The 23,117-nt window shown below is 43.8% G+C and overlaps 2 protein-coding genes across 10 annotated transcripts in view; one reads left to right on the top strand and one right to left on the bottom strand.

Moving 5' to 3' along the window:
• Positions 1 to 22,179, top strand: part of ZDHHC23 (zinc finger DHHC-type containing 23) — a 29,382-nt gene extending 7,203 nt beyond the window's left edge. Inside the window, exons 4-5 of one of the 5 annotated variants that reach the window (XM_040697917.2) lie at positions 11,307 to 11,391; positions 21,937 to 22,179. In XM_040697917.2, the coding sequence (XP_040553851.1) occupies positions 11,307 to 11,382 (76 nt within the window). In that variant the 3' untranslated portion in view covers positions 11,383 to 11,391; positions 21,937 to 22,179. Of the gene's footprint in view, positions 1 to 11,287; positions 12,396 to 21,936 lie in introns of those variants that run through there. The other 4 variants (XM_015295313.4, XM_015295319.4, XM_015295341.4 and 1 more) reach the window with 4 other exon arrangements.
• CCDC191 (coiled-coil domain containing 191) lies at positions 4 to 23,100 on the bottom strand. Of its 5 annotated transcripts, XM_015295368.4 has the most exons (18): positions 22,961 to 23,100; positions 22,680 to 22,718; positions 22,011 to 22,152; positions 19,864 to 19,989; positions 19,171 to 19,349; positions 18,440 to 18,663; positions 17,469 to 17,625; positions 15,196 to 15,386; positions 14,201 to 14,456; positions 12,389 to 12,855; positions 11,795 to 11,883; positions 10,158 to 10,240; positions 8,973 to 9,074; positions 7,712 to 7,855; positions 6,421 to 6,573; positions 5,893 to 6,047; positions 4,224 to 4,395; positions 4 to 658 (listed from the first exon to the last, which is right to left on the bottom strand). In XM_015295368.4, exons 1-17 carry the CDS (start codon positions 23,066 to 23,068, stop codon positions 4,263 to 4,265), a joined length of 2,748 nt encoding a protein of 915 aa, XP_015150854.2. In that variant the 5' UTR covers positions 23,069 to 23,100; the 3' UTR covers positions 4 to 658; positions 4,224 to 4,262. The 5 variants fall into 5 exon arrangements, with proteins under 5 accessions (XP_015150854.2, XP_015150848.2, XP_040502243.1 ...); XM_015295362.4 differs by lacking the exon at positions 4 to 658 and having other exon boundaries at positions 2,211 to 4,395; XM_040646309.2 differs by lacking the exon at positions 4 to 658 and having other exon boundaries at positions 2,211 to 4,395; positions 22,011 to 22,098.
• Positions 23,101 to 23,117: the final 17 nt, after the last annotated feature.

Below are 23,117 nucleotides of genomic sequence, written 5' to 3'. Positions count from 1 at the left end.
TTGTGAAGTTGCCTGTTGATTTATGCTAACACACTCAGCCAGGTCAAACGTCCAAAAAGTGCCACCGTCTTCTGGCTACTTAGCTGTGAAGTGAACAAGGGAGCAGCAGGCTAAGGAGGCCTTGGAATTTGAAAATAGATATTCTTGCAGTTCTTCAACTGTTGACATTCAGGTTTTTTCACATTGGGATGAAACAGACCTGCTGGTGTTTCTGACCACCACAGAAGTTAAGGATACCCCCTCCAGTGGGGATTTGAAGCAGGGCCTTGAATTTAGAGTAATGCTGTCCAGTGTCTTGCTTTCTCTCCTGTACCTGCCCTCACAGTGCATCTAGAACCCTGAGAAGGAATAGGTTTTTCCTTTTAAACTTTTTTCTAAGCCATCCTTGGAAATGACATGGATATTCCTTGTGCAGGTAGTGGGAAGACGTGTCATTTGATCCTTTTGGTATCCTGGGACATCTCTTGAAAAGCAAGATGACTTTGATGAATAGAGTAACAGGTGCCTTTGATTGTTCCCAGAGCTCTGCTTTGATTTGCCTGGTGGCACTTCTCTCAGCTGTTTAGCAGTTTCTCTTTGAAGACTGCTTTGTGCTTGCTGACAGTGAAGAATTTTCAGCAGCAGTAGCCAGGCTTGTGTTGGGTGTAGCCAAGGATTTCTGGGAAGACATGGAAGAACTCATTGGGGCAGGTGTTGAGTGGGGATAAGGAGAAGGGCAGCTTGTGATCAGATTACAGTTCTGAATTTGCTGTTATAGCTAAGTGAAAATGTCTTTTTCTCTCTGGAAATGTCTGGCTGTGTAGCCATCTCTCTCTTTTGCTGAAAAGCAAGGAGCTGACAGGATGGAGTGCATCTAAGTTGAGAGTGTGGGCTGATGACCAGCATTAAGGCACTGACATCTTCAGCTAACCAAGTACAGGAACAGGAGGCGTCTTCCAGCACAGCTGCAGGCTGAAACTGTTTCCTCAGTCTGGCAAGTTCTCTTGTGTGTCGCCCTCCTGATGGGAACTGTTTGTTAGAGCTTTCATTTGCAAATCTCTAACTTATGTCATGGATCTTAGGGTTGTCCTGTACAGTCTGTCAACAGCAACATCAGGTACAGCCTTGTTCCTGACAAGGAGGTATGATTTAGTGGAGAAGCTGAGCGGCTTCTCATCTCCACTTTAATTCTGTCTGAGTTGAGTATGAATGTGCCTGGTCGCTGAACACCACCCTATTCCTCAGCTGAGTCCAGCTCAGACTTCAACTCTGTGTCAGTATGGGATTAGCTACAGCAATGACTAAAGGGGTGCTGAAGTACAGCTCTTCCTGGATCTTCTTTTGGCTTTTTGCTGCTAGAACAATATAGCAGAAGAGCATCTTGGGACAGTCGGAGAATCTTGGTCAGAACTACTAAGAATAGAAGAAAACCCTAGAAGATTAGAGTATTGAAGAAAAGACCAGTTTTCAAAAGCAAGTGCTGACTCACCCCTCCCAGAACCTAAAGTTCAGTCATTCTCCACAGAAGCAGCATTATTTTCATGGCTGGTGAGTGGGCACAAAATGCACAACTATAGCATTGTTGGAGGAAGAATCCACAGTTCAGTAAACTAGATGCACTCCTTAGCAGCCAGTGCTATGCAGCACCCTTTTAACACGTGAGAGATTTAGCTCTGCTTGGCCTGTGGCTAGCCTCCTTGGCTCTGCAAGAGATATCACCCTTCTCCAGTGCCTGTTTCCCTCTCTGCAAGATGAGTTATTCAACCCTCTCAGCTTGTAGCTTCCTCTCACAATCTGTTTTTAATGCAGCCAGATGGTCTGCACTCACCCACACTCTACGTAGGCACCTTCAGCTCCCTGCACTTGGATAGCACGCTCATCTGACCTGCCGGTGGTCAGGTCTGCCATCTGCCCTGGGGAGAGTGGTAAATGTTAACATTCCTGGGAGGAAGGCAGAGGCAAGGCAGCCTGGGTATGATGGACGTCTTCAGAAAGGCACTGAGAAGTCAGTTGGGCAGCCCAGCTTGTGTGAGAGGGGAGGCTCTCTGGCCAGATTGCTATGGGCTCTCTGCACAGACTATCCCTGAAACTAAAGCTGCTTGAGCCTAGGAAACTGGCCTATCCCGCACTGTTTAATCAGTGGTGCTTAGCTCTGGTCCATGTTCCTTAGACATGGACTTCGGTCTAGTGCCATTCAGTCAGCTTCTGTCACATTCACACTGAAAGCTTGGTTGCTCTCATTTCAGCTTTGGGTTTATTGAAAACATTCAGTGCATATACAGGATTAAAAAAATTATCCAGTACAATGGGTAACAGTAAATTGCCATCTTCCTTGCTTTGCCCTGATATTTTCTGTATTGCCAAGTTATTTTGGAGACAACTTCACCTATCTTGTGGGGGGGGGGGGGGGAAGCAATTCCAGATTCCTCCCTTATTCCTCCCTTATGCTACTGCTGAGACAAGACATACCATACCTTAACTGCATCACTGTAACTGCGGTATGCTGCAGGTTAAGGTTAGAGTTATGAGAAACCTTCCTTTTGATAATGTCAGTTTTAGCTTATGTAAAAACAGTCTGCATTTTTCTTGTTTGAGGTATGGGTCAAACAAAAGGGCCTAGACAGACTTGCACAATGAATGTTTAAATATTACAGTGAACCAGCCTGGAAAATGTTTACGTGACAGACATGAAGCAAAAGGACACAATAGAAGGGAGGGATGCCATCCAGAGAGACCTAGACATGCTCGAGAAGCGGGCACATGAGAATCTAGGGAGGTTTAACAAGGCCAAGTGCAAGGTTTTGGACTTAGAGGGAGGTAATCCCATATACAAGTACAGACTAGGAGAAGAACTCATTAAGAGCAGCCCTGTGAAGAAGGACTTGGGTGTCCTGATGGACAAAAAGCTGGACATGAGCCAGCAGTGTGTGCTTGCAGCCCAGAAGGCCAATGGAATCCTGGGCTGCATCATAAGAGGAATGGCCAGTAGAGAGAGAGGGAGGGGATTGTTCCCCTCTATTGTGAGCTCATGAGGCCCCATCTGCAGTACTGCGTCCAAGCCTGGGGCCCCCAGTGTAAGAAGGATATGGAGCTGTTGGAGCAGGTCCTGAGGAGGACCATGAAGATAATCAAATGGCTGGAGCACCTCTCCTATGAAAAAAGGTTGAAGGAGTTGGGCTTGTTTAGCTTGGCGTAGAGGAGGCTCTGGGGAGACCTCATTGTGGTCTTCCAGTACTTAAAGGGTGCTTAGAAGCAGGAGGGAGACTGACTCTTTACACGGTCTGATAGTGACAGGACAAGGGGTAATGGCTTTAAACTAAAAGAGGGTAGATTTATGTTAGATGCTAGGAAGAATTTTTTTACTTAGAGGGTGAGGAAGTATTGGCACAGGCTGCCCAGAGAGGTTGTGGATGCCCCATCTCTGGAGGCATTCAAAGCCAGGTTGGCTAGGATCCTGAGCAGCCGGATCTGGTGGCTGGCAGGGGTTTGGAACTAGATGATCTTTAAGATCTCTTCTAACCTAAGCCATTCTACAATAAGAGGTTCATAAACCTGGAATAACCATTTGTCACTAAAATCAAAGCACCATGCCTCTGAACTGGACAGCACTACAAACTAGTCAGTGTAAGAGTCCAAGTGTAAGAGTCCAAGACTACCCATATGTGATGCTGTGACCTGGTCTGTTAGTAAATAGGATTTGCATAAACAGCTCTCTCTTCTCCTCCTTCCATCCAAACTTTCCTGGCACAATTAGCTAAAATCTGTTCTTTTTGTGGCCAAGTTCACAGCAGTAGTTAGCAGGGATCAGCTGACAGTCAAGTCTGTTCGCTCTCTGGTCAATTTGTCATTCTGTGGAGTACTGGCAACAGAAAAGCACCAGGTTTCTGCTTAATAGGTACATCTCAGTTATGTGCTTCCTGCGATGGGGGTGGATTAGTGTCAGGACTGCAGCTTTTGTGTGCAGAAATGGTCTCGACCTGAAATGCTGTGGTTACCTAGGCTGTACTGCTATCAGCCCATAAATCCCTATGGAGACTTCATGCTGGGAGGAAGTCATGGGGAAGAACTCTCCCTCAAGTCCAAAGTAAAATCGTCAAACTAGGTTCCATATACACCTGGTTTGTTCTGACCAGCAGTAGCCCCAGGGAACTTGCTTTGGCTGTAAGACTACCATTTGCACTGAACAGAGCTTCATCATGAATTTGTTTCATCTGGAAGAAAGATAACACTGAACAGAATCGGACCTTTTGTCTGTTTTCCCAGTCTTCTTTCAGTTTCTTCTGTCATGTTTGAAAGTCAGGAAGAATTTCGGCTACTCTCCTTCGTAGCTGGTTCCTCCTTTCCTCTCTCTCTCTTTCCTTTTTCATCAGTAGTGGGTACTGCCTCCAAGCCTTGAATGCATCAAGCATGAGTCTCCTGAAAGAAATCAGGGATGTAAAGAACAGAGTCCCTAGATGTGTGCTTAGTGCACCAGATAAAAGATGACTTCTATTTGAGGGGAAATTCCCCTGAAAAACCTGTGGGATTGGACCTTTCTGCAGCTGATTGGAACTATGACACCTTGAACCTGTGCATGTATACCATTTCATTAATATGTCAATCATCTGAGGGAAAAACTACATTTTGCTCTTCCCTCTGACAAGATTCATTAGCCTGTGTGTGTTCAGCACTCTGAAGACAAAAAAAAAAAAAAAAAGTTTCTTAAAGAATAAGAATAAACGGGGTCTCTGAAAACAACTTATTCAGGAGAAGCATGAATGGAAAATACGGGTTTGTTCAGTCCAGATCAACTACATGAGAACACAGACAGCTGGACTCCATTTCTTATCTGAGTTTAAGCACCCCACCAAGGTACTTTGCTCTGGGTTCCCGTGCAGTCTATGGGGAGCAACCATCCCTTTTAAGGAACAGCTCACAGCTGAGCTCTGAACTGCCTCTTGTCAGCCACTGGAGGAAGAGGTAATGAGGCAAACTGTGTGACTATGCTCCTAACGCAGGTCGCATTGCAGAATGAATCTGGTCTCTTCCTGCATCTGAATTCTCCCTGACTCCTCCAGTTTGCTGGTTTGTTAGGTTAAACCATGCCTTGTTCTGACCCTACTGACTTAGCAAGTTAGAACAGCTTTGCTATATTATATAAGAGGTGATCCTGGCAGATCCTGTTTGAGGTGTACACAAGCACATCCCTATTGGTGACTGTGTGTGGCTGACACACATTCATCGTCAGGTAGGTGAGCATGTTTTTGTTTTCTGCTGAACTTCGACAGTAGTTCTGTCTGTTCTGTTAGTTAACTCTCTGTTAAAAGGCAAAGTTGATGCAGCTGTGGGACAATGAGTGAAATGGCTGCATCTAGCTCCAATTGTGATCAGTAGAACTGTTTGCTGTGTTTCTTCTTGTCAAATCAGGCTGATGATGGCAGAAACAGAAAGATTCCCTAAGTAGGGTTTCTAGTTAATCAACTCTGGATTTGTAAACCAAATCATTCACTGTGGACAAAACAATACAATGTAATTCCTGCACAATCATTGCTTGGTATAACCGCACTTAGAGATTTTCTGCGTTTAGTGGAAGCTGCGCGGCCCAATCTGCTAATTAACTTAGAAAGTTTCAGCCACTTAACTGTTTTCACTGTATTTTCTTCCAGTGGGTTTAAAAGTCCTGCAAAGGATATGACTAAACTTTCTTTTCTGGGCTGTATGGGCCTTTTTTATTCTTTTTTTTTTTTTACCATAAATCTCTGCTGATGTTGTCTGTTCATATCACAGAAACAAAATACCAGCAGTATATAACCCACTTCACATAATCTTGGGAAGAAGATCACTGCCCCATCAAAAGCAGAATCTCTAAAATATTCTATGGGGTAGAATTAAACCTGTGTATAAGAAAAACTGCTGGCAAGGGAATGTGCTTACTTGTTACAGTGATCAGTAGCAATCTTCAGCTTCTCCCTTAAGGTGCTTTTTTCCTCCATGGTTAGATCAAACCATGCCCAGAAACACTTCCTCTTAAGACAGACTGCATGGAGAGTATTTGCTTTCTCCTCCAGAGTGGAGAGGTAATCTCTGTACTAAGGAAGGAAGACAGAAGGAGGTAAGAATGGCAGCTTCTTCCCAGATCACCATCCCAATAAACGCATACAGAGCAGCACTGAGACAGTGGCTGTGAAGGATAACAGGAACAGGAGTTGGATGAAAATCAGCGGGAAACAGGGATAGAGTGTGTAAAATGGATGTGGGGAGTGTAGAGTGTCCTAAACTGAAGAGAATGATGTGGAGAGCTGAAAGAAGGTCTCTGAGAAAGGGAATGGTGATGCAGGAAAGAGGACAGCATAACCCAGCAAAGGCTAGGCTGCAGGTGTGTAAATAAGTGTTGTGATGATGGGAAAGTATGGCACTAGCAGGCTCCCTTGGTGTTGTTTCTCCGTTGTGGAGTAGGCAAACCTTTAGCCACCTCCTGAAGCACCATCTGATCAATGTGTGGGAGAAGAAATCCTCAGCCCAAGACACTTTCTTCATGAGTCTCTCCTGGGTGTGCTGAAACCAACTCATCAGGCATTTCCTCTGCAGACTCAAGCAGTGGTGTGTTTGGGCCACCTGAACAAAGGCGACAGAAAAGGCAGCTGGTTACTTGGACCAGCCTGTGTCCTGAAAACCAGATACAGTAGTATATTGCCCAGCTCTTGGAGACCCCTAAAATGCCGTTGCCTGACAACTGGAACAACTTGCACGGCAAGTTCCCAAAAGCAGGGAATGCTGAGTCTTTCCTAGATAAAATCCTTTTGAATTTGATACACAGTTTGACCTGCTGTGGAGCAGAGGCATGGCCTTAGCAGTTTAGTCTAACTCAATCCTTAAGGCTGAACAGCAGGACGGACTTTCAGAGCATCTGCTATCCCTCTGCTTCTTCCCAGCTGGACACCTATGTGAATTGGGTTGAATACTGTAAGTAGCTCCTGTGACTTAAAATGGAAGTTTGCCAGTTTAGCCCTGGGCTTTGGCTAAATCTTCAGGATACAGTTGAGTGTTGTTAGCCTACCACTGTTAAGGCATGCCAACTCAGTCACATACAGAAATATTTTGTTATCAAGATATATGTGTCAGGGTCTCAGAAACTACTAGTTATTCTGCACTGAAGGTGTGGTAAGGCTAGAACAGGTGACTTTTGGTCACTTGGATTATCATTTGTGTTTTACCTCTAGCAGTGCCCCACACTGGGCCAGCACTGCCTCCAGAGAGAATGAAACTCCTAGTGATGGGCTGACATTTAACTAAATACAACAGCTTAGCAGTATCTTATTAACTAGCTTTGCTGTGATCTAGGTGCAAAAGAACTGACAGGTTCAAATCATACAACTTCAATTTATTTTTTTGGGGCTTTATTATTTTTTTGGGCTAAACTAACTTTACTGTGTTACTGGCATTGAGTCAAGTGGCAGTTAATATTGCAGGCAAGTATAAGCTAACAAAAGAGGACTTCTCATTAGATTGAGATTCATTCTTTTCTCTGTCCTCTCGGCTCCCGTTTAACCAGCTATAAATGAGAATATAAAAAACCCACAAGTGTGATGACCTTCCATGATTATTGTCGTATGAGTTCATTTAAAACCCCAATGTAGGGCATGGTGTGCAAGAATTTTTTCTTTGCCCTAAAAGCCCGTTAAGGTTTCTGCTACTCCATTCTTTTTCCCTTCCTCCCATGGCACCAGACCTTTCCTTTATCCACAGCGCTTACCATCAGGTTTTCCTTGGCCTGCTCTCTTAGCTTCTTCCATGGCACCATTCCCAGTTTTCTCAGTAGGGCCTTCTCATAGTGATCTCTGGCCTTTTTCTGGAGCTGCTGCTCTTTCTCCAGCCTTCTCTGCTTCTCCAGCTCTTTCTACAGTGTGAAGAGTAGTAGTTTTAATTCAGTCTAGATGAAATGAACATTAAGGTTGTTGTATTGGAACTGGAGTTCCTGACAGGAAGTAAGGGTCTGCATTATCTTTAGCAGTGCAAACTAGACATGAACCAGTAGAAGAAAGCAAGCTGTCTTGAAAATCTGCATGGAAGATGATGATGATATCTAGACATTTCTTTGGGCCCTATCTGAACACAGGGCGTTCCCTCAGTGCTGCAGTCCGGTGTTACAGTAACACTCCATATAATCCCTGGCTGCCAGCAGTGCTCATGTAACAACCTCCTCCTCCTGCCTGGCCCTCATCAATGTGAAGAGGAGTGCTTTGGTGAGCTCAAAGGGTAGTTTTCTGTGTTTATGAAATTCTGTACAAAAATGATTGTCTTATCCAAGGAACCCATCACTTAATCTAGCTTAAACACAGAAGAATAGGGAAGGTATGTGGGTATTACATAACTGTACAGTATTACTTCTGGTTGAGACACAGAGTTAAAGGTCAAACATTCTAAAATGGTCCAAGTAGAACAGCATTTATAGATCGGATTCCTGTGGGATTTCAAGTGTGGTGCTGTTTGGGTTACTAGGGCAGCTCATTTGTAAGTAACAAGACTCATGTGGGGCTATTCCTAGGCTGCTGGATATTGCTAGCTCCAAGGAGGGAATGCTTCTCATTCTTTGGATGGAAGGTTGCCTTTGATACATCTGTCATGCTTGTTTACTTCTAAATTGTGTGTTTGTGACTGGTATTATTGTGTTGCTGGAGGAGCCTACAATTGGAAGGAGCAGCCTGAGAATAGCCCAAACACACCCCTCTTTGGGGGTTACGTGGCCATAGGTCAGCACTGGATGTTCACCACATGGGATCTCTAGTCTGGCTGCTGAGATAGGGAAGGTATATACCTCATGCATTTGGCCAACAGCCCTTCTAAAATTGCTAGAAAGGGAGACAGTGGTGAGTTGATACATTTGGTGCTGTGAAATGCTTCTCTACTAACAGAGATCTTTAGTTTACACCACTGGCCGCTGACTGAGTGCAAGTGAGTAATGGCTCTTCCCTATCCTTGCTGAAGTTGGGGAGACAGATGACATGTTTGATCACCAGCTTCTGCTGCCTCTTCTCCTCTCGTCTCTTTTCTTGCTGAGCTTCCCTTTCCTCAGCCTCCTTCCTCTGACGTGCTTCCTCTTCAGCCTTCAGCTGGGCCTTGGAACGCATAAAATAGATATAACTTAGTTCAGTGTACGTGACCTTTTTGGAGAACACAGGCCTCTAAACTTCCCCTGGACAGTTAGTGTTCTTCTGGTACTGACTAGTATCTGAAACTCCAGAAAGAAGCAGACTTTGTCACATACTAGACGTGATGCATGTTGGACAAAGAACTGTGTGGAAGAGAAGAGGAAGGAGGGACTGTTCTTTCTACCACCTGTACGTGGCCATCTTTCTTTGCCATAGGTTAATATTCACCTGTGACCCTTGTCAGTCTCAACCTGCTTTCATTCCATAAATCTCTTGATTTTTGGCATATGCATCAAAGGTCTAAAACCCACATCACCGTGCATGATTGCAATGACTGTGATTCCTCTAATCTCTGAAGAAACCTAACCTAAAGCTTGTCTGCCCACCCTATTGTTAAAGAGTTGTCTAAGGCTTGCTTAAGTTTCCAGGTGTGGATGTGCATCCTTCTTCCTTGGCAAAGAAAGAAACACTGGTTGTTTTAGGACCCTGGTTCTTAGCTTTCTATTCCTAATGCAAATTAGTATTAATGCTCTCAGTAACAGATTTAATTAATGCCTTGAAGCTAAGAAGGCTCCTCTGTTAGATGTGTATCATGGAATTTCTATATTAACTATGCAAACTTATCAGTATCTTCTCTTTTCAGCAGAGATTTGCTAGAAACCAAGGTGCAGGATTTTTACTAGGTTAGTCTGCATGTCTTCAAGCTGCACGTGACTTCCAGTCTTCCCATCCTTGGCAAGGACAGTTAAGGTCATAAGTAAGTGTGAAAAAGTACTGGAGGGTGATGAGGGAGACTGCTTCTAGAATTGCAGCTGCATCAACACAGTGATATGTGATATGGAAAGGCTAGTTGGTTCCCTGAACACAAGTGTAGCAGGAAGTCTTGGTGGTTTTTTTTAGTGTATTCTGGACATCTGCTTTCTGACAAGCTGTACAACTCCATTTAGATACTAAAGGGCTTTTTCTTGGTCCCTAGACTTTTGAGGTTAGAACAGCATTTCTTGTCACTGGAATAGTGTGAAAGTTTTTCATTTTTCCCACTGTCCATACCAGTTTTTCCTCTTCTCTTCGTTGTTTAGCCTCTTCTAGTTTCCTCCTCCGTTCTGTCCGCTGAATTGCTCTCTCCTCCATAGCTACGGAAACAGAAACAAGAGGACATAACACAAATGAGCTATAGGGTAATGGTACAAGTTTGGTGAACATGGAGGATGACCCCTCTCCTGCCAGGTCTCCTCTTGACCTGGCAATGCCAGCACTAAGGAACTTGTTTTCAGCTGCTTTAAAGCTGTCAGTGTCATGAAAAAGGAACCCACAAATCTGTGTAAGACTCAGGACTGCCCCAGTTAGTGTCACTCCACCTTCCTTGGTTGACAGTCACAGCTATGAGGTTGCATTATGAAAGGAGCTGTGTCCAGAAGTTTCATCCCAGAATTTCCTGATTGGTTGCCAAAGATCAAGGAACCTATTTAGCAGCAGTCACAACAAGGTCTCCAGGAAACTCCAATTGCTTACTTAAAGAGTGACTGCATTATAGAAAGTGTCTCTGCCATGGTGACACACAGGTACTCAGTCCCATTAGTGTGAAAACTACTGCTTAATTCTTCTGGAAGGTAAGCTGCAGTGCAGCAGTGTTGCAGCTATCAGTGGTTAGTCTAACATGACATCACAGCACATGCAGTGGAGCTTAGAACCTGTGCTCACTCCCCTTGCAGTCGCAAACAAAGCATAGGCTGGAGCAGTCCAAAATTGTTTGGACAACAACAGGTTGCCTCAAGTTCTTTTCTCCTATCAGCTGTGCCAGGTTTCTCTTCCAAGGGAGAATATCTAGTGACAGTTTTGCCCCTAACTACTTAGGGATCTCTAAAGAAAAGCACTTGAGTGCTTTGGAAATACCCTTACTGTCCTCAAGCTGTACAGATCTCAAAGAAATGAGAGTGATGGCTTGCAATAAGAAGCATGGGAACTGAACACAGTCAGTTGTAATGAAAGGTATCTATTAATGCCTAGCCATCATAGCCAAAATTACTCTGGAGATTCTCAAGACTGTTGAAACATCACATACTAGACAGTCTTTCCTGCAGACTGTGACCACCCCTAGGTTAATATGGAAAAACATAAGTTAAGGACATAGCAGAACCTGATCTTAATATACTGTATGAAAGGCTGTGTTGCATGTTTAGCATGTGCATGCTGTTCCAGTATGGCCAGAGATGGGCAGATAACTCACAGAAGACAAGCATCTGGTGCTTCTTCTCCAGCCTACCATTGTCTCTGAGAATCTTAGGTAAGTACTTAATTTCCCTGGAAATTCTTAATACTTCTGTCAAAGCTGAGTTAAAATAAGCATTTAGCTTAAGTGTTACTTGAATGTGCAGTGAAGGGAATGATAGCAAAATAACTTGTAGAGCTTTTTTCAAGTGATTGTTTCTAGTCTGTCAAGACTCAGGTGTTAGGCAACAACTGCTACAGCATACTGAGCAAGGGCTTGCAGTAGCCTACGTTCTACAGATGCCTGACTTAGCCATGAAAACAGCTTACTCTCTCCCAGAGCTGGCCAGGCTAGAAAATAGTGTTGAGTTTTACTTGCATACTGTTCTCAACCAGCAAGGTTGAGGTAAATAAACACAAGGTTACATGAGTTTTTGAAAAAAGTAGCCTAGAACGGTCTTTGCTGCCTAGAAAAATACCTTTCACTATGGGATGAGTTGGCTGGCTGGAGGGCCTCTTGCCTTGCGTTGCTGCCTTTGTGTTCTTTGGCTCAGGAGAAACAGGTAGACTATGAAAAGGAAGAGTAAAGAAATTAATGAATATGGTCAAATGTTGTCTCAAGCCTACCACCTATGACTGAGAAACAGGCCTTATAGTTTCTATTCTCCATTGTGCTGAATTTTCATTGTAGGTCCCTGATATACCTTTCTTCTGCCCAAAATGTGATTAAGAATGCATTCTTACAAAAGAGATGAGTACCCAGAGCTGTTACATATTCTGAAATACTCGGTATGACAATCTCTCTCCTAACTAAATAAATCCATGCTGCTACTATGTGTAACACTAGTGTTGCTGTTTCTAAGTAGACCTTGTATAGATCATGTGCTGTCAAGCAAATGCAAAAACAGAGGATGGAGAACTGTGGCTAGACTGATACTGCTTGAAGCTGTCACTGCTAAGAGGAACAGCAGATAGCACTAATATGATAGAAATATCCCAGTCAATTTGTGTTTCTACTTGAGTAGGAATGAGACATGATGACTAATTGAGCCTGCTTTATCTAGGACCTGTACCTCAAAGGGGTTGTATTCTGGTATCTGGATTGTTTTCTGCTCTTCAGTTTTTTCTCCCTGGTTTCTGAAGCAGAGTCAGGTGCCTGGCTTGCAGCTGTGGCTTGCACTGCCTCTTCTTTTGCTCTGCTCAGCCTCTGATTTTCTTGCAGTTCAAGGATCAGCTCTTGCTGTTTCTGAAGCTGCTGCTTCTGCTCCTCAATCAGGTGTTGCTGGAAGGTGTGATGGTGCTCAAAACAGCTACTGTAAGGAGGAGCTGTCTTTGGGCTGGGTGCTTGAAACTGCTTGGGAAGACCAGCTATTTCATTCCTGTACATAACCTGGTCCTGGGCACTCAGGGCTGCATGTTTTAGGGTGATCTGCCACGCAAACTTGGGTTTTCTATAAGAAGGAGATGTGTGAGCAGCATCCCCACAAGAGTGGTCTCTGCTCTGGTCAGGTTCTTCCTGAATCAGGCATGTTTTGGTCAGCTGGGGAAGGGGGTGAGGAAAAAAAAAACAAGAAGATTTGGCATTAATTAAAAGCAAGCTTTCTTCTGCCTGTTATACACACTATTACTTTAATGAAAATCTAGCAAGATTCCTGAGAAGTAGAACAATCTCATATTTACAGTCTTTATCTTGTTCCTAGCCAGGGCAGAGGGGCCTGGTTATGCACAAAATGGGAGGATGTTGGGGAAAAACTATTTTAAGAAACTGTGTGCCATTTCTCTGCAAGGAGGAAACCCTGATCAGGCAAGAGTTCTGGCAGGAACATATCTCTGTTTTGTTAGGGAGCACAGCGTGGGACAACTGATTTCTCAGGGGTTAGCCCATCTCTCAATTAGCACACTCCCTTTTGGACTCTGCTGTCCCTTTTCAGTGCTCAGACTGAGGCAAAACAGTTGTTGAAAATGAAATACAAGTGATCTACAAGGCTCATCTACTTGACAGCTCCCTTTCAGATGGGAGAATAGTCTACAAAGGGCAACTACATCTTGCCTCCTCTCCAGATTTGATCAGGTATTACTGTGAAACCGGTGCATGGTGGGGAATCAGGCTTGCCTCCTCTGGCACAAGTTTTATTCAGAAGAGGCATGAGATATCTGATTTGCTTACTGATTTCTAGGTCAAACTCCAAATTTGGTCCCATCCTTCCAGCACAACCTTTATGCAAGCATCTAAAGGAAAGTACTGACCTACTGTGATAATATAAACACAATAGAAAATCAAATTTCACTGACACTCGAGCAAATGAAAAGCTTGACTTGTAAAATGTGTGAATGTGTCAGGTTTCATACTGGGTCCTGCTCTATAGGTTTTACAGACAGAAAGGCAGGCTCTGACCCAACAAAAGAGAAATTTAAGGAAGCAACCTCCAATTCTCCCCTCTCCTTGTGATGTGCATTACCCTTAGATAGCCACCGACACCTTTTTTTTCCCCACACTTCTGAAAAACCGGAGCGCTGTACTGACATGACAAAAATCTCTTGTCATGCAGTCAAGTGTTATTCTTTTTCAGTCTACGCAGGCATTAAAGATGTAACTAATCTCTCAGCAAAAGCGATCTGGGGGTGGGACTGCGACTCACAGTACATGAAAGGTTGTTCTCTGGCAGCATAAGAAATTAGTTATTTTTAAAACTCATCCACTGTCCTTCACAGTTGCTTCTGTTCTTTAACAGCTTCCTTCCTGAACGGCTGTAGGTAGGTACTGGGAGGTAACCCTGGACAAGAAGCCTTCCTCTGGAACAGTGTGCTTTCTATTTCAGACTGCATAGAAGTACTTTGTGAATGTAGTGGAATGTCAGTAGACAAAATTATACACGAGACTTTACCTCGTCTTGCTGCAAAACTTGATGCTGGTTTACTTTTGCTGTCTCAGACTTGCTGACTTCCAGCGTTCTGTTCAAGCCACTCTTCCCCATTTCCCCAGACACTGCCGCCAGCAGCTTTGCCATCTTCCTCTTTGTCTCCTCTCTCTTGAGTTGCAGCTCTCGCTTGTCTGCCTCTGCTTGGCTCCAGTGCTGCCATGCCAGAAAGCAGCAGCGCAAAAGCCGCCGCTGGTTATGCTCTGCCGACAGTTGGTTCTTCCTGAATAAGAAAGCATTTGTGTTATGATAGGAGTGAGGCATCTGCCAAGGCTCACCTGGAACAACTGTATCGAGTACAGAAGGCCAGGCCATGGCATCAGGCTCCTGAGTCTTTCTGTTATTCAACTCTGGAGGCCTTCCAAAGCTGTGCTGTTTCTCCAAGGAGGAATGGGAGGGCAGAGGTGATGCCCGTTACTTTGAAGTAAACCTCCCTCCTTGGCACTTTGCATCTTCCTGTCATCTTTGGGCAGCAGAATAGGTGCTAAAGAGGCATTCTGTTTTCCTGCCAGCTGCAGAGAGGGGAGAAGCACCAGTACTTTGCCACACAGCCTCCCAGAGCCTCTGCAAGAACAGAATTTTCCCTTGCTGACAGGGAATTCATCCAACGGCCTCTTTAATGAAAGGTACTGGGCAAAATGATTTTGACTGTAATACCACTGAAATAGGAGATGAGCCATATTTATTCCTGATTAATATAGTTTTAATATTAGCTGGGGCCCAGAGCCAGCCAGAGTGAGATTTCCAGGAAAGATACCTAGAGAGTTGCAGACTTGTTGAAAAGTGCAAAAGCTCTTTTTTTCTCTGCTTTCCTTCCTGTCTGTGCCACAGGGCCTCTAGAAGACTGCAGGCAATGTAGCAGTTTTCTCAACAAGCTACTGTTTTCCTCCTGCTGCCTAACAACCCTCTGATCACCACCTCAAGTACTTGCAGTAGGAAGAATTTCAATGTAGGGTCACTACCTGTTTTGATCTTGCAGATGAAATTCTAATTGCTGCGTCTCCTGCTCTACTTTCTGGGCCCATGTGTAGTTTCTCCATGCTCGCAGGACCTTCTGTTGGCATTTCCAATCTGCAAGAGCTCTGGCTTTCTCCATTTTAATTCTGTGCTCCAGAATGAGTCTGAACCAAGCAGAGAAATGTCGCTGCATGCACTGCATGGGAGAGTTTAAAATAAACAATGAGCAAGATATTGACCAAGACAAATTCTTTCCATCATTCCCCTTATCTGACTTTGCTTTTAAGATTCTTTTTAGAATTCCCACTTCCTACAAATACCTTGAGGGTAAAAATAAATAATGCAGAACAAATGTAGTCTAGTGCAAAAAGTAGACTAGAAATATCGTGGGGCTCAATGCTTTTGAGTGAAATGCTCTCAGTTCACGAAATGTAAAGGAATAGAATGACTAAGGAATATGGAAACAATTTCTAGAGACAAGAAAGATGTTTAAATATTTAGAAAATGCAAAAGATTCTATAGGTAAGAGTGCATCTGAAAACAGCAACTAGTCAATGGATATGTGTGTGTGTATGTATGTATGTATATATATATATATATATATAAACTTAGACAAAAATCGAACTACTTTCTAGTGTAGATTTTTAACATGACCTCAGCTCACCTTTGTTCCAGTAGGAAGCCAAACCATTCCTCTATTGTGTAATTAGACTCGCTGCCTCTGGGGGTGATTTACATTGTACAGAACAGCAATTTGCTATCTAATCTCTCCATAATTCTAGCCCTGCCACTGCAGACACTGCTCATTTTGATCCTCCAAGTGGGTCAAGTCACAGGACTCAGCTGTTCCCCTTTTGTGATAAAGCCTTGTATTAATTGCATTCTTCTCGGTCACTGAAATCTCCAAATGGAGACTTAGAAAAAGGACAAAATGTCAGTGCATTAGCTATTTCTTTCTACTATAAGAAAATAATCAGAATCGCTATTGCTTAGCTCAGCTAAACAGTGGCTTTTCACATTATGCCCGCTCTAAATTGTTCTGCACTTTCATTTAGGCTTATCTTCACAACTTTAACTGTGCTGGAAAGAGGCTGCGTGCTGCTAAACAGCAGCCAAGCTTGAAGGTGGTGCATGGGTAGATGAAGTAAGCTGGGGGATAATCACCGTTAAAGCTATGGGATTCTTTCATTGTGAGGGGAAAAAAATAGATAAGTAGATGTTAATTATGACTGCTTTTTAATTAAGAATGTTTCATGATGGATGGCATTCATACCCAAACACGGAGAATTTTATTTCTTTTGCTGAAACTATCCATATAAGATTATTCAGTACAAAAATATCTCTTTAATTGCAAGGATGTGATACAAGAAGATGTTTAACCCACAGCTGGCTGCAGTATAAGAAATGAACAGGTGCATCCCTCTTCCTTTTTTTATAAGCTCTCAGGATGATGACATTGAGAAATATAAAGGAGAATGCTGGAAATCTCCACATTTATATACCTATCTTGGTAAGACAGTGTAGTTCATTTCAGATGGAAAGCACTCCTACAGTTTAGCTACCAATGAAGTGAGTTAATATGGTTTTTCATCCAGTCAGTTTTTCTAATATCCCAATAACAGGTTGGTGGGTTCAGGATTCCGGGAGACTTGTGTTTTTATTTCCCTTCAGTTTTGAGATATTTTTGAAAATAAAGGATTAACAGTCAGTAACAAGGGTAAAAGAAAGCTTCCTACCAGGGATTATTGAAGTCTGCATGATTGTCCCAAGCTGTTGGAATATTGCAGAATATCCTACTGCACCTAGTAGGAGTGGATCCTCAAGGATGCCATTACTGTAGATACAGTGGCATGCTCCAACTCTTGAGACACAGCTCAAGTCAGCCTAAACCCTCAGTACTTCTCTTTTCTACTCCCTGTTCATCTACTAGGGTTTTCAAGGCAATATTTAAAGTATCTTCTCATACCCTTTTGCACCACTCCTCCCCCTCCTTTTACTTCCTTCCTGCAGCTGTTTTGGACGTGACATCTTTTCCACAGTTTTAAGCAAAATCTCCCACAGGGTACACTTGAGATCCAGATGCAGTGCGTATGGGGGATCAAGATTTCTTGCTCCTAGTCTTACTTCTTGCCCTGGTTTTCTACTTTGTTGATATCACAAGCAGAACTTGGAAGAAGTAAAAAGAGATCTGATAACCAGGACTTTTTATTTCAATTTTGCAAAGAGTAGCTGAAGGCAGGTAGTTCAGAGCCTTAGATAAAAGGATGGTGATGCTTACTCTCTGTTTATTGGTGTGAATTCTGCTCAGCAGCTCCTGAGCCCTCCTCTGTTTCTCCTTTTCTTGCTCTTCTTTCTTCGGGTCCATGGGCGGTGACACATTAATAGATACCTCCTGCATAGACAGTTTCTGGCTTTTTTCTTGCCTCTTCTGTTCCCTGTAAAGTGAGCAAACATTAAGATCTAATACAGTGAAGAAAATACTATAATACAGGTCTTAATCCATTTTTTGCCAATCTGATGATTGAAGAGAGTGACCAATAGCACTTAGAAAGCTGCTGACTATTTATATCAGTCTTCTTAGAGAACAGCGCCAGTCAAGGTTTGGGATCTCAATGATTATGCAGTCTGGAGCATTTCCAAAATAAAACATGAAGAAGAAACTAAGAAGATCTCAAAAATGAAACTGTATGAGAAGAATTAGGATGTTAGGGCTGCCTGAGTAAATAAATGGCATCTCTACAGGTCACATCTCTCTGGCAATCCAAGCTCAGCAGAAGCAAAGAACATCTCTCTGCAAAATTCTTAGCCAAGAATGTAATTTATACTCTTATAGGAGGTCTATTAAGTGATAGGCTTTCAACATAGACTATTCTAGGTAGTCCAGCATTTCATTCATTTACTTCAATATACTGGCTTTCATGCTGTATCAGACGCTAATAAGGCTGGCTATGGCTGTGGAATTGATGTAGAGAATGCACGGTATTGCAAACACATTCCTGCTTTGTGCTGAAGTCCACATAATGGGTAATGGCTGGAGAGAGTCTAACCACAACTTTAGCCCATCTTCTCTCCAATGATAAATTCTGCCACTGAAGTAGCAGAGGGATAAAAGGTGTGGGGAGTGTTTGAAGACAGAACAATAGGAAATGCTTCCTCTGGGACTGCCAATTCTCTTACATTTGCCTGAAGAAGCTAAAGAGAGTTGCCCTTCCGCATGGTGCTTTCTATGCCCCCCCTCCCAACTCTTACATTCTCCATGCCTCTGCCATGGTTTGCCTCTTCTCAGCCATTTCCTTTCGTAGCTTCACCATTTCCCTCCGGATCTCCTCCTCCTCCTTTTTTGCCTCCAGGGCCTTCCTTCTGTCCTCCTCTTGTATTTGAAGCTTGGCCTCACACAGAATGGCTTTCCTCAGAGCCTTTTCTTGTCTCTGAAGCTCTAATGCCTTCTGATGCCTCAATCGATTTTCTTTTACCTGGGAAGGAGGAAATTGGCGAAAATCAAAATAGGTGAAAAGGCCTCAAGAATTTGAGCTTCAGTGCAAATTAACAGGGTGGGAAGCATGCTACCCTATCTGTAGCTGGCAGTGATTGAACTGGTTGTTTTCAGACCACCAAAAAAAATCATTTCAAGAGAGTGGGGTTAAACCAGCATTACTTGATGGGAGCATACTCAGAAGCGAGAGCCATGTTGACTTCTCCTGTCAGTCTTCAGAAAGGAAGAAAACCTGAATAGATGAAATAGTGAAAGTTTACCTGAACAGTGAAAGCTGAGCATGCACGCTACTGTGAATGGCTAACATGCAAGCTGAAGCACAGTAACTTTTCAGCTAAATCCTGGAAGAGCATCGTAGTGTATTTGCCTCCAAGTCAGGGATTTCTATGGTCTGGGAGAGACTACCTAACAAGTGTTACTGAGCATTTACTCTAATCCTATAATCTTAAGTCTTATTCCTTTTAACTGTGCTGCTTTGCACGCACACCTGCTTGTGTCTGATCTCCATGGTTATTCGTGGATCTGCAGGTTTTTGTTTTCCCTTGATGTCTTCAAGTCTAAGGTTTTCCACTATCCCACAGTTCACAGCTTCACTCTGCAAAAGATGCTGTAGGTACTCTTGGACAGAAGAACTCTCCAATTCATGTTCCAGATAGCTGTACAAGTCTGAAATGAAACGAGGAATTCAGATTATCTCAAGCTAGTCTGAAATGAATAAATCCCTGCATCAGATTACAAAGCCTAATATAATTAAAGGGATCACTTTTCCCAGACTGTGAATGCATTTCTGATGTAAGCAGACACACTGACTGCACTTCATGTATCCCCAGTGAGGATTAACCTAGTGTATTCCACTGAACGCACTAGAGCAATAACAGCATTTTGTCCATTTTTTACTGCCTTGCCTCCAAGCATCTCAAATTGCTGTATAAATCTGATAGGCCTTGAACCTACCTACCCACAAACAACAGAAATACAATTTCTCTTTTACAAGGGAGACATCACATATGTATGAGGTACATTTGGGCAGCCCTAAGGCCAGCTGCTTTAAGAGCTGGGAGAAAAAAATCGTCACCTATAACGTGACTTGCACCTGTCAGTCTGAATGTCACGAGGCCCATCTCCCTCCCCCAGTACATCCTCTACAAATGAGCCAAGAGCTGTTTTGCTGTGCTCTCACCGTCAAACCGCGTATACTTCAGGGGGGCTGTAGGGTTTTCCAGGACGGAGCCAACTTCTGCTTCTCCATCACTTGTCAGCTGCAGTTGCAGTTTGGACTTAGCCCAGTTACTGAGCAGCTCTCGGGCTATCACAAAGAAAGAGAATGATGACTTTAAAAATATACAGGTAGGTGCAAACTAGCAAAACTCTTTCTGTGTGACAGTTATATCACATGCTGGGAAAACATTCTAAAATGACCAGAAGCTGATCTACAACAGAAAATGGAATAGGACTAATAATTCTGTTTTCATATTTTTGATCTAAAAAGAATAGGACGGTGGCAAACTTCTTCTCTGTCACATGTATCACAAAGGAATTCTTTCACGCCTCATTTTTTCCTACAAGATTCTTTGGACATTTAGATCACCCCAGTGATCATAATACCACTTATCAAGGAGAGAGAATGCACACAAAGTAATTCAAAACCCCGATAGCTTTACAGTGCTTCACCACTGCACTTGCAGGCACTTAAGATTTTTTCCATGCGTACAGCCAATGTTGTTGTATGTTAAATACAAAAAGAATCACTGTTGGGACAAATATTTGCTCCAAGTGTACAGGTTAACCTTTGCAAATACCACAGCTCCAGTAACATCTGGTAAGTCTAGATTAAAAATCTGTCATGTGGCAAGCTTCAGCAGGGACTGTCTTTACTCAGAAGACTGCACCTTAACTACAGGGATGCATCCATGATGGATTTACTGCTCCACAGTGAGATGCCAAATACACAACTGGGTATAAAGCTCTTCTGCAGACCTTATTTACATCTCTACTCGTGGAGAAAAATGTAAAACATCCTTTTTTCAGAATTCCTAGTCAAAGCAAGGACAGTTAATGTGAGTGCTGCCTTGACAAGCCACCTGTTCTCACTGCATGGGTGGCTGGGCTGTTCCTGAAGCAGAATACAGTAAATCACAAGGCATCAGGAACAGCTGCATTAGTGGAACCATCCATGCGGTGAGGATGGGCAAAGGGCAGGAATCTCGTCAGCTGCTGCAGTGCAAGACACACCTGTAACAGGAGTGTAAAAGGAGGAAGCAGATGCTCTTAATCTCTAGTTCTAACTCAAAATGGTGATATTCCAAGCAAACCCTTCTCTTTCAAAGGCAAAAAAGCTACGACTGCCTTAAAAAATGGCTTTTTTTTTTTTTAAAGAAAAAAATAAATCTCATATTTACTGTCCTTCAAATCACTTTTGTTTTCCCTTATAATTTATTGTGCCAGCTCAGGAACAAGAAAGTATATCTGAGAAAGAAGAGAGAAAAACTGCTTATCACTCAGAGGAGTCATTTTTTTGACTGGGAAATACAAACTTCTCATAACCAGAGTAAATGAGTACAGCACTTTTTTCTGTACCTTTCTTTACAAAGTGATATATATGTAGATAATACTGTTAATTGCTCTAATAACAGATTCTAGATAAGTGGCTTTCAGTTGTGCTTGGAAGAATCCTGTGGGGTTGGTAGCTATTTTAAAAAATAAAAAACCTAGCAAAATGAGCATAGAGGGACAAACAAAAACCATAAAGAAACAGGAGGAAAGCAGGAGCCCTACCAGCTCTTTACAATGTAGATAAATTTCCACTGTTGATGGGAAATCATTTTATAATGTGCCACAGTTTTAATTTTAAATGTCAGTAAGCACTTGTGGCTGCAGACGTTGCAAAGGGAATGTTTAGTTAGTTAATTAGTAAGCAAAACGCTGCATTGGGAATTAAAGCAAGCCCACACGATTATTCGTAGATGTGGAAGTTACACAGGGCCAATCCATTTTCACATTTGGCCTGCTGTCAAAAATATGCCAGCTAATTTCATCCAGTTTCCTGTGGCCAGTAACTTGTATTTGACCAGATCTTCAAAGACAATATTCATCCCTGTCACGACCTGAAAATTCCAGGAGATGGGGAGTACATCACTCTTCTCGGTATGCTAACTGAACTATGTTGAACTCTACCAAATGATTCTTCTAATGCCTTTCTTCCTTAGATGAAGGGCTCTGATCTTTACAGTCAACTGTTCTTCTTGGTCTACAGCTTTGTAACAGCCTGTCCACACCAGACCCCGGTGCTGGATCAAGAGGCATCATCCTAGGCAGCGTATGGCTCACCTTCCATACAGGCCTCATCATGCTCTTGCAGCTGCTCCACAGTTTCCAGCCTCGCTGCAGGATCACAAAGCCCTTGTGGGTACCTCAGCTTTTGAAGGGAAAAAGCTTCAGAAACAGCATACTCAGAGGCTTGCTCCACTCTCTTTAAATTAAAGAAAGGCAAACATTTTCTAAGGGTTGATGTATATTCATCAAGAGAGAACAAGCATCAGCGGGACCATCACACAAGACACTATGGCTGTTAAAAGAAAGAGATTCCTTTTGAAACACGTTTCTCCAGCTGCTCTTGATTGACTGGAGAAATGTCACTTAGAAATGATTAAGCAATACGTGCTCATTTGGCAATTACTGCCAATCACAGCAATCGGAGAACACGTTGAGGGAATGCAAACACCGGGCCCCTGGGGGTCGAACGGGGACTCGCTGTGTTACTGCCCTGCAACCAGCAGGGAAAATTTTGTCACAACCAGTGCCGGCCAGGAAGAGTTCACACACACTTCCTCGGTATCAGGCGGCCATAACTGCAGCAGGAGGGCTCCAGGTGTCACTTCTACCTGCGCTGTGCAGTGCTGCTCAGCAGCCGGCTCTGCCTGACCCACAGCTCCGCGTGGAGCCGGGGCAACCCCACTTATAGGTGAGCTTCCGCGAACGGCAGCCGAGTTACTGCACCTTCATCCAGTATTCCGTGCTGTCGGAGCCAAACGTGGCCTGGAAACAAGATAAAACAAGTCTCAAAGACATAAAAATACAAAGCGGCTCACCAGCCCACCACGAGCACTGACCCCCCCCCGCCCGTTAGAACCGTTGGTGCAGCCCCACAGCCACCCGGCGCGATGGCGCCCCCTGGCGGTCCCCGCACCTCTCCCCGCTCTGATTGGCCACCGCCGCTCCAACGCGCTTCGCCCCGGCTCGGAGGCGGCCGCCCGGCAGCGACGCCCGCTGCCCATTACCTGCGGGCCGGTCGGGGCAGACAGGCGCCGCCAGCGGAACAGCCGCGACCTCCGCCCCGGCAGCGCCATGGCCGCTCGGCGGCCCACAGTGCCCCGCGGCGCCGCCATGGCAACGCGGCGCTCGCCCGCCGTCGCTTGCCGATGCCGTAGCGGGAGG

This window comes from Gallus gallus, chromosome 1, assembly GCF_016699485.2.
Source record: "Gallus gallus isolate bGalGal1 chromosome 1, bGalGal1.mat.broiler.GRCg7b, whole genome shotgun sequence".
In the NCBI taxonomy this organism is placed as follows: Eukaryota; Metazoa; Chordata; class Aves; order Galliformes; family Phasianidae; genus Gallus; species Gallus gallus.
The sequence above is the reverse complement of the archived record's forward strand: the minus strand, read 5'-3'. Positions and strand labels throughout refer to the sequence as shown.

Coding starts and splice junctions, on each gene's coding strand:
- CCDC191 (XM_015295368.4), bottom strand. CDS start 23,068: ATGGCGGCGCCGCGGGGCACTGTGGGCCGCCGAGCGGCCATGGCGCTG. Junction 22,719..22,960: donor CTGCCCCGACCGGCCCGCAG/GTAATGGGCAGC, acceptor TCTTGTTTCCAG/GCCACGTTTGGCTCCGACAG. Junction 22,153..22,679: donor GCACGGAATACTGGATGAAG/GTGCAGTAACTC, acceptor TTTAATTTAAAG/AGAGTGGAGCAAGCCTCTGA.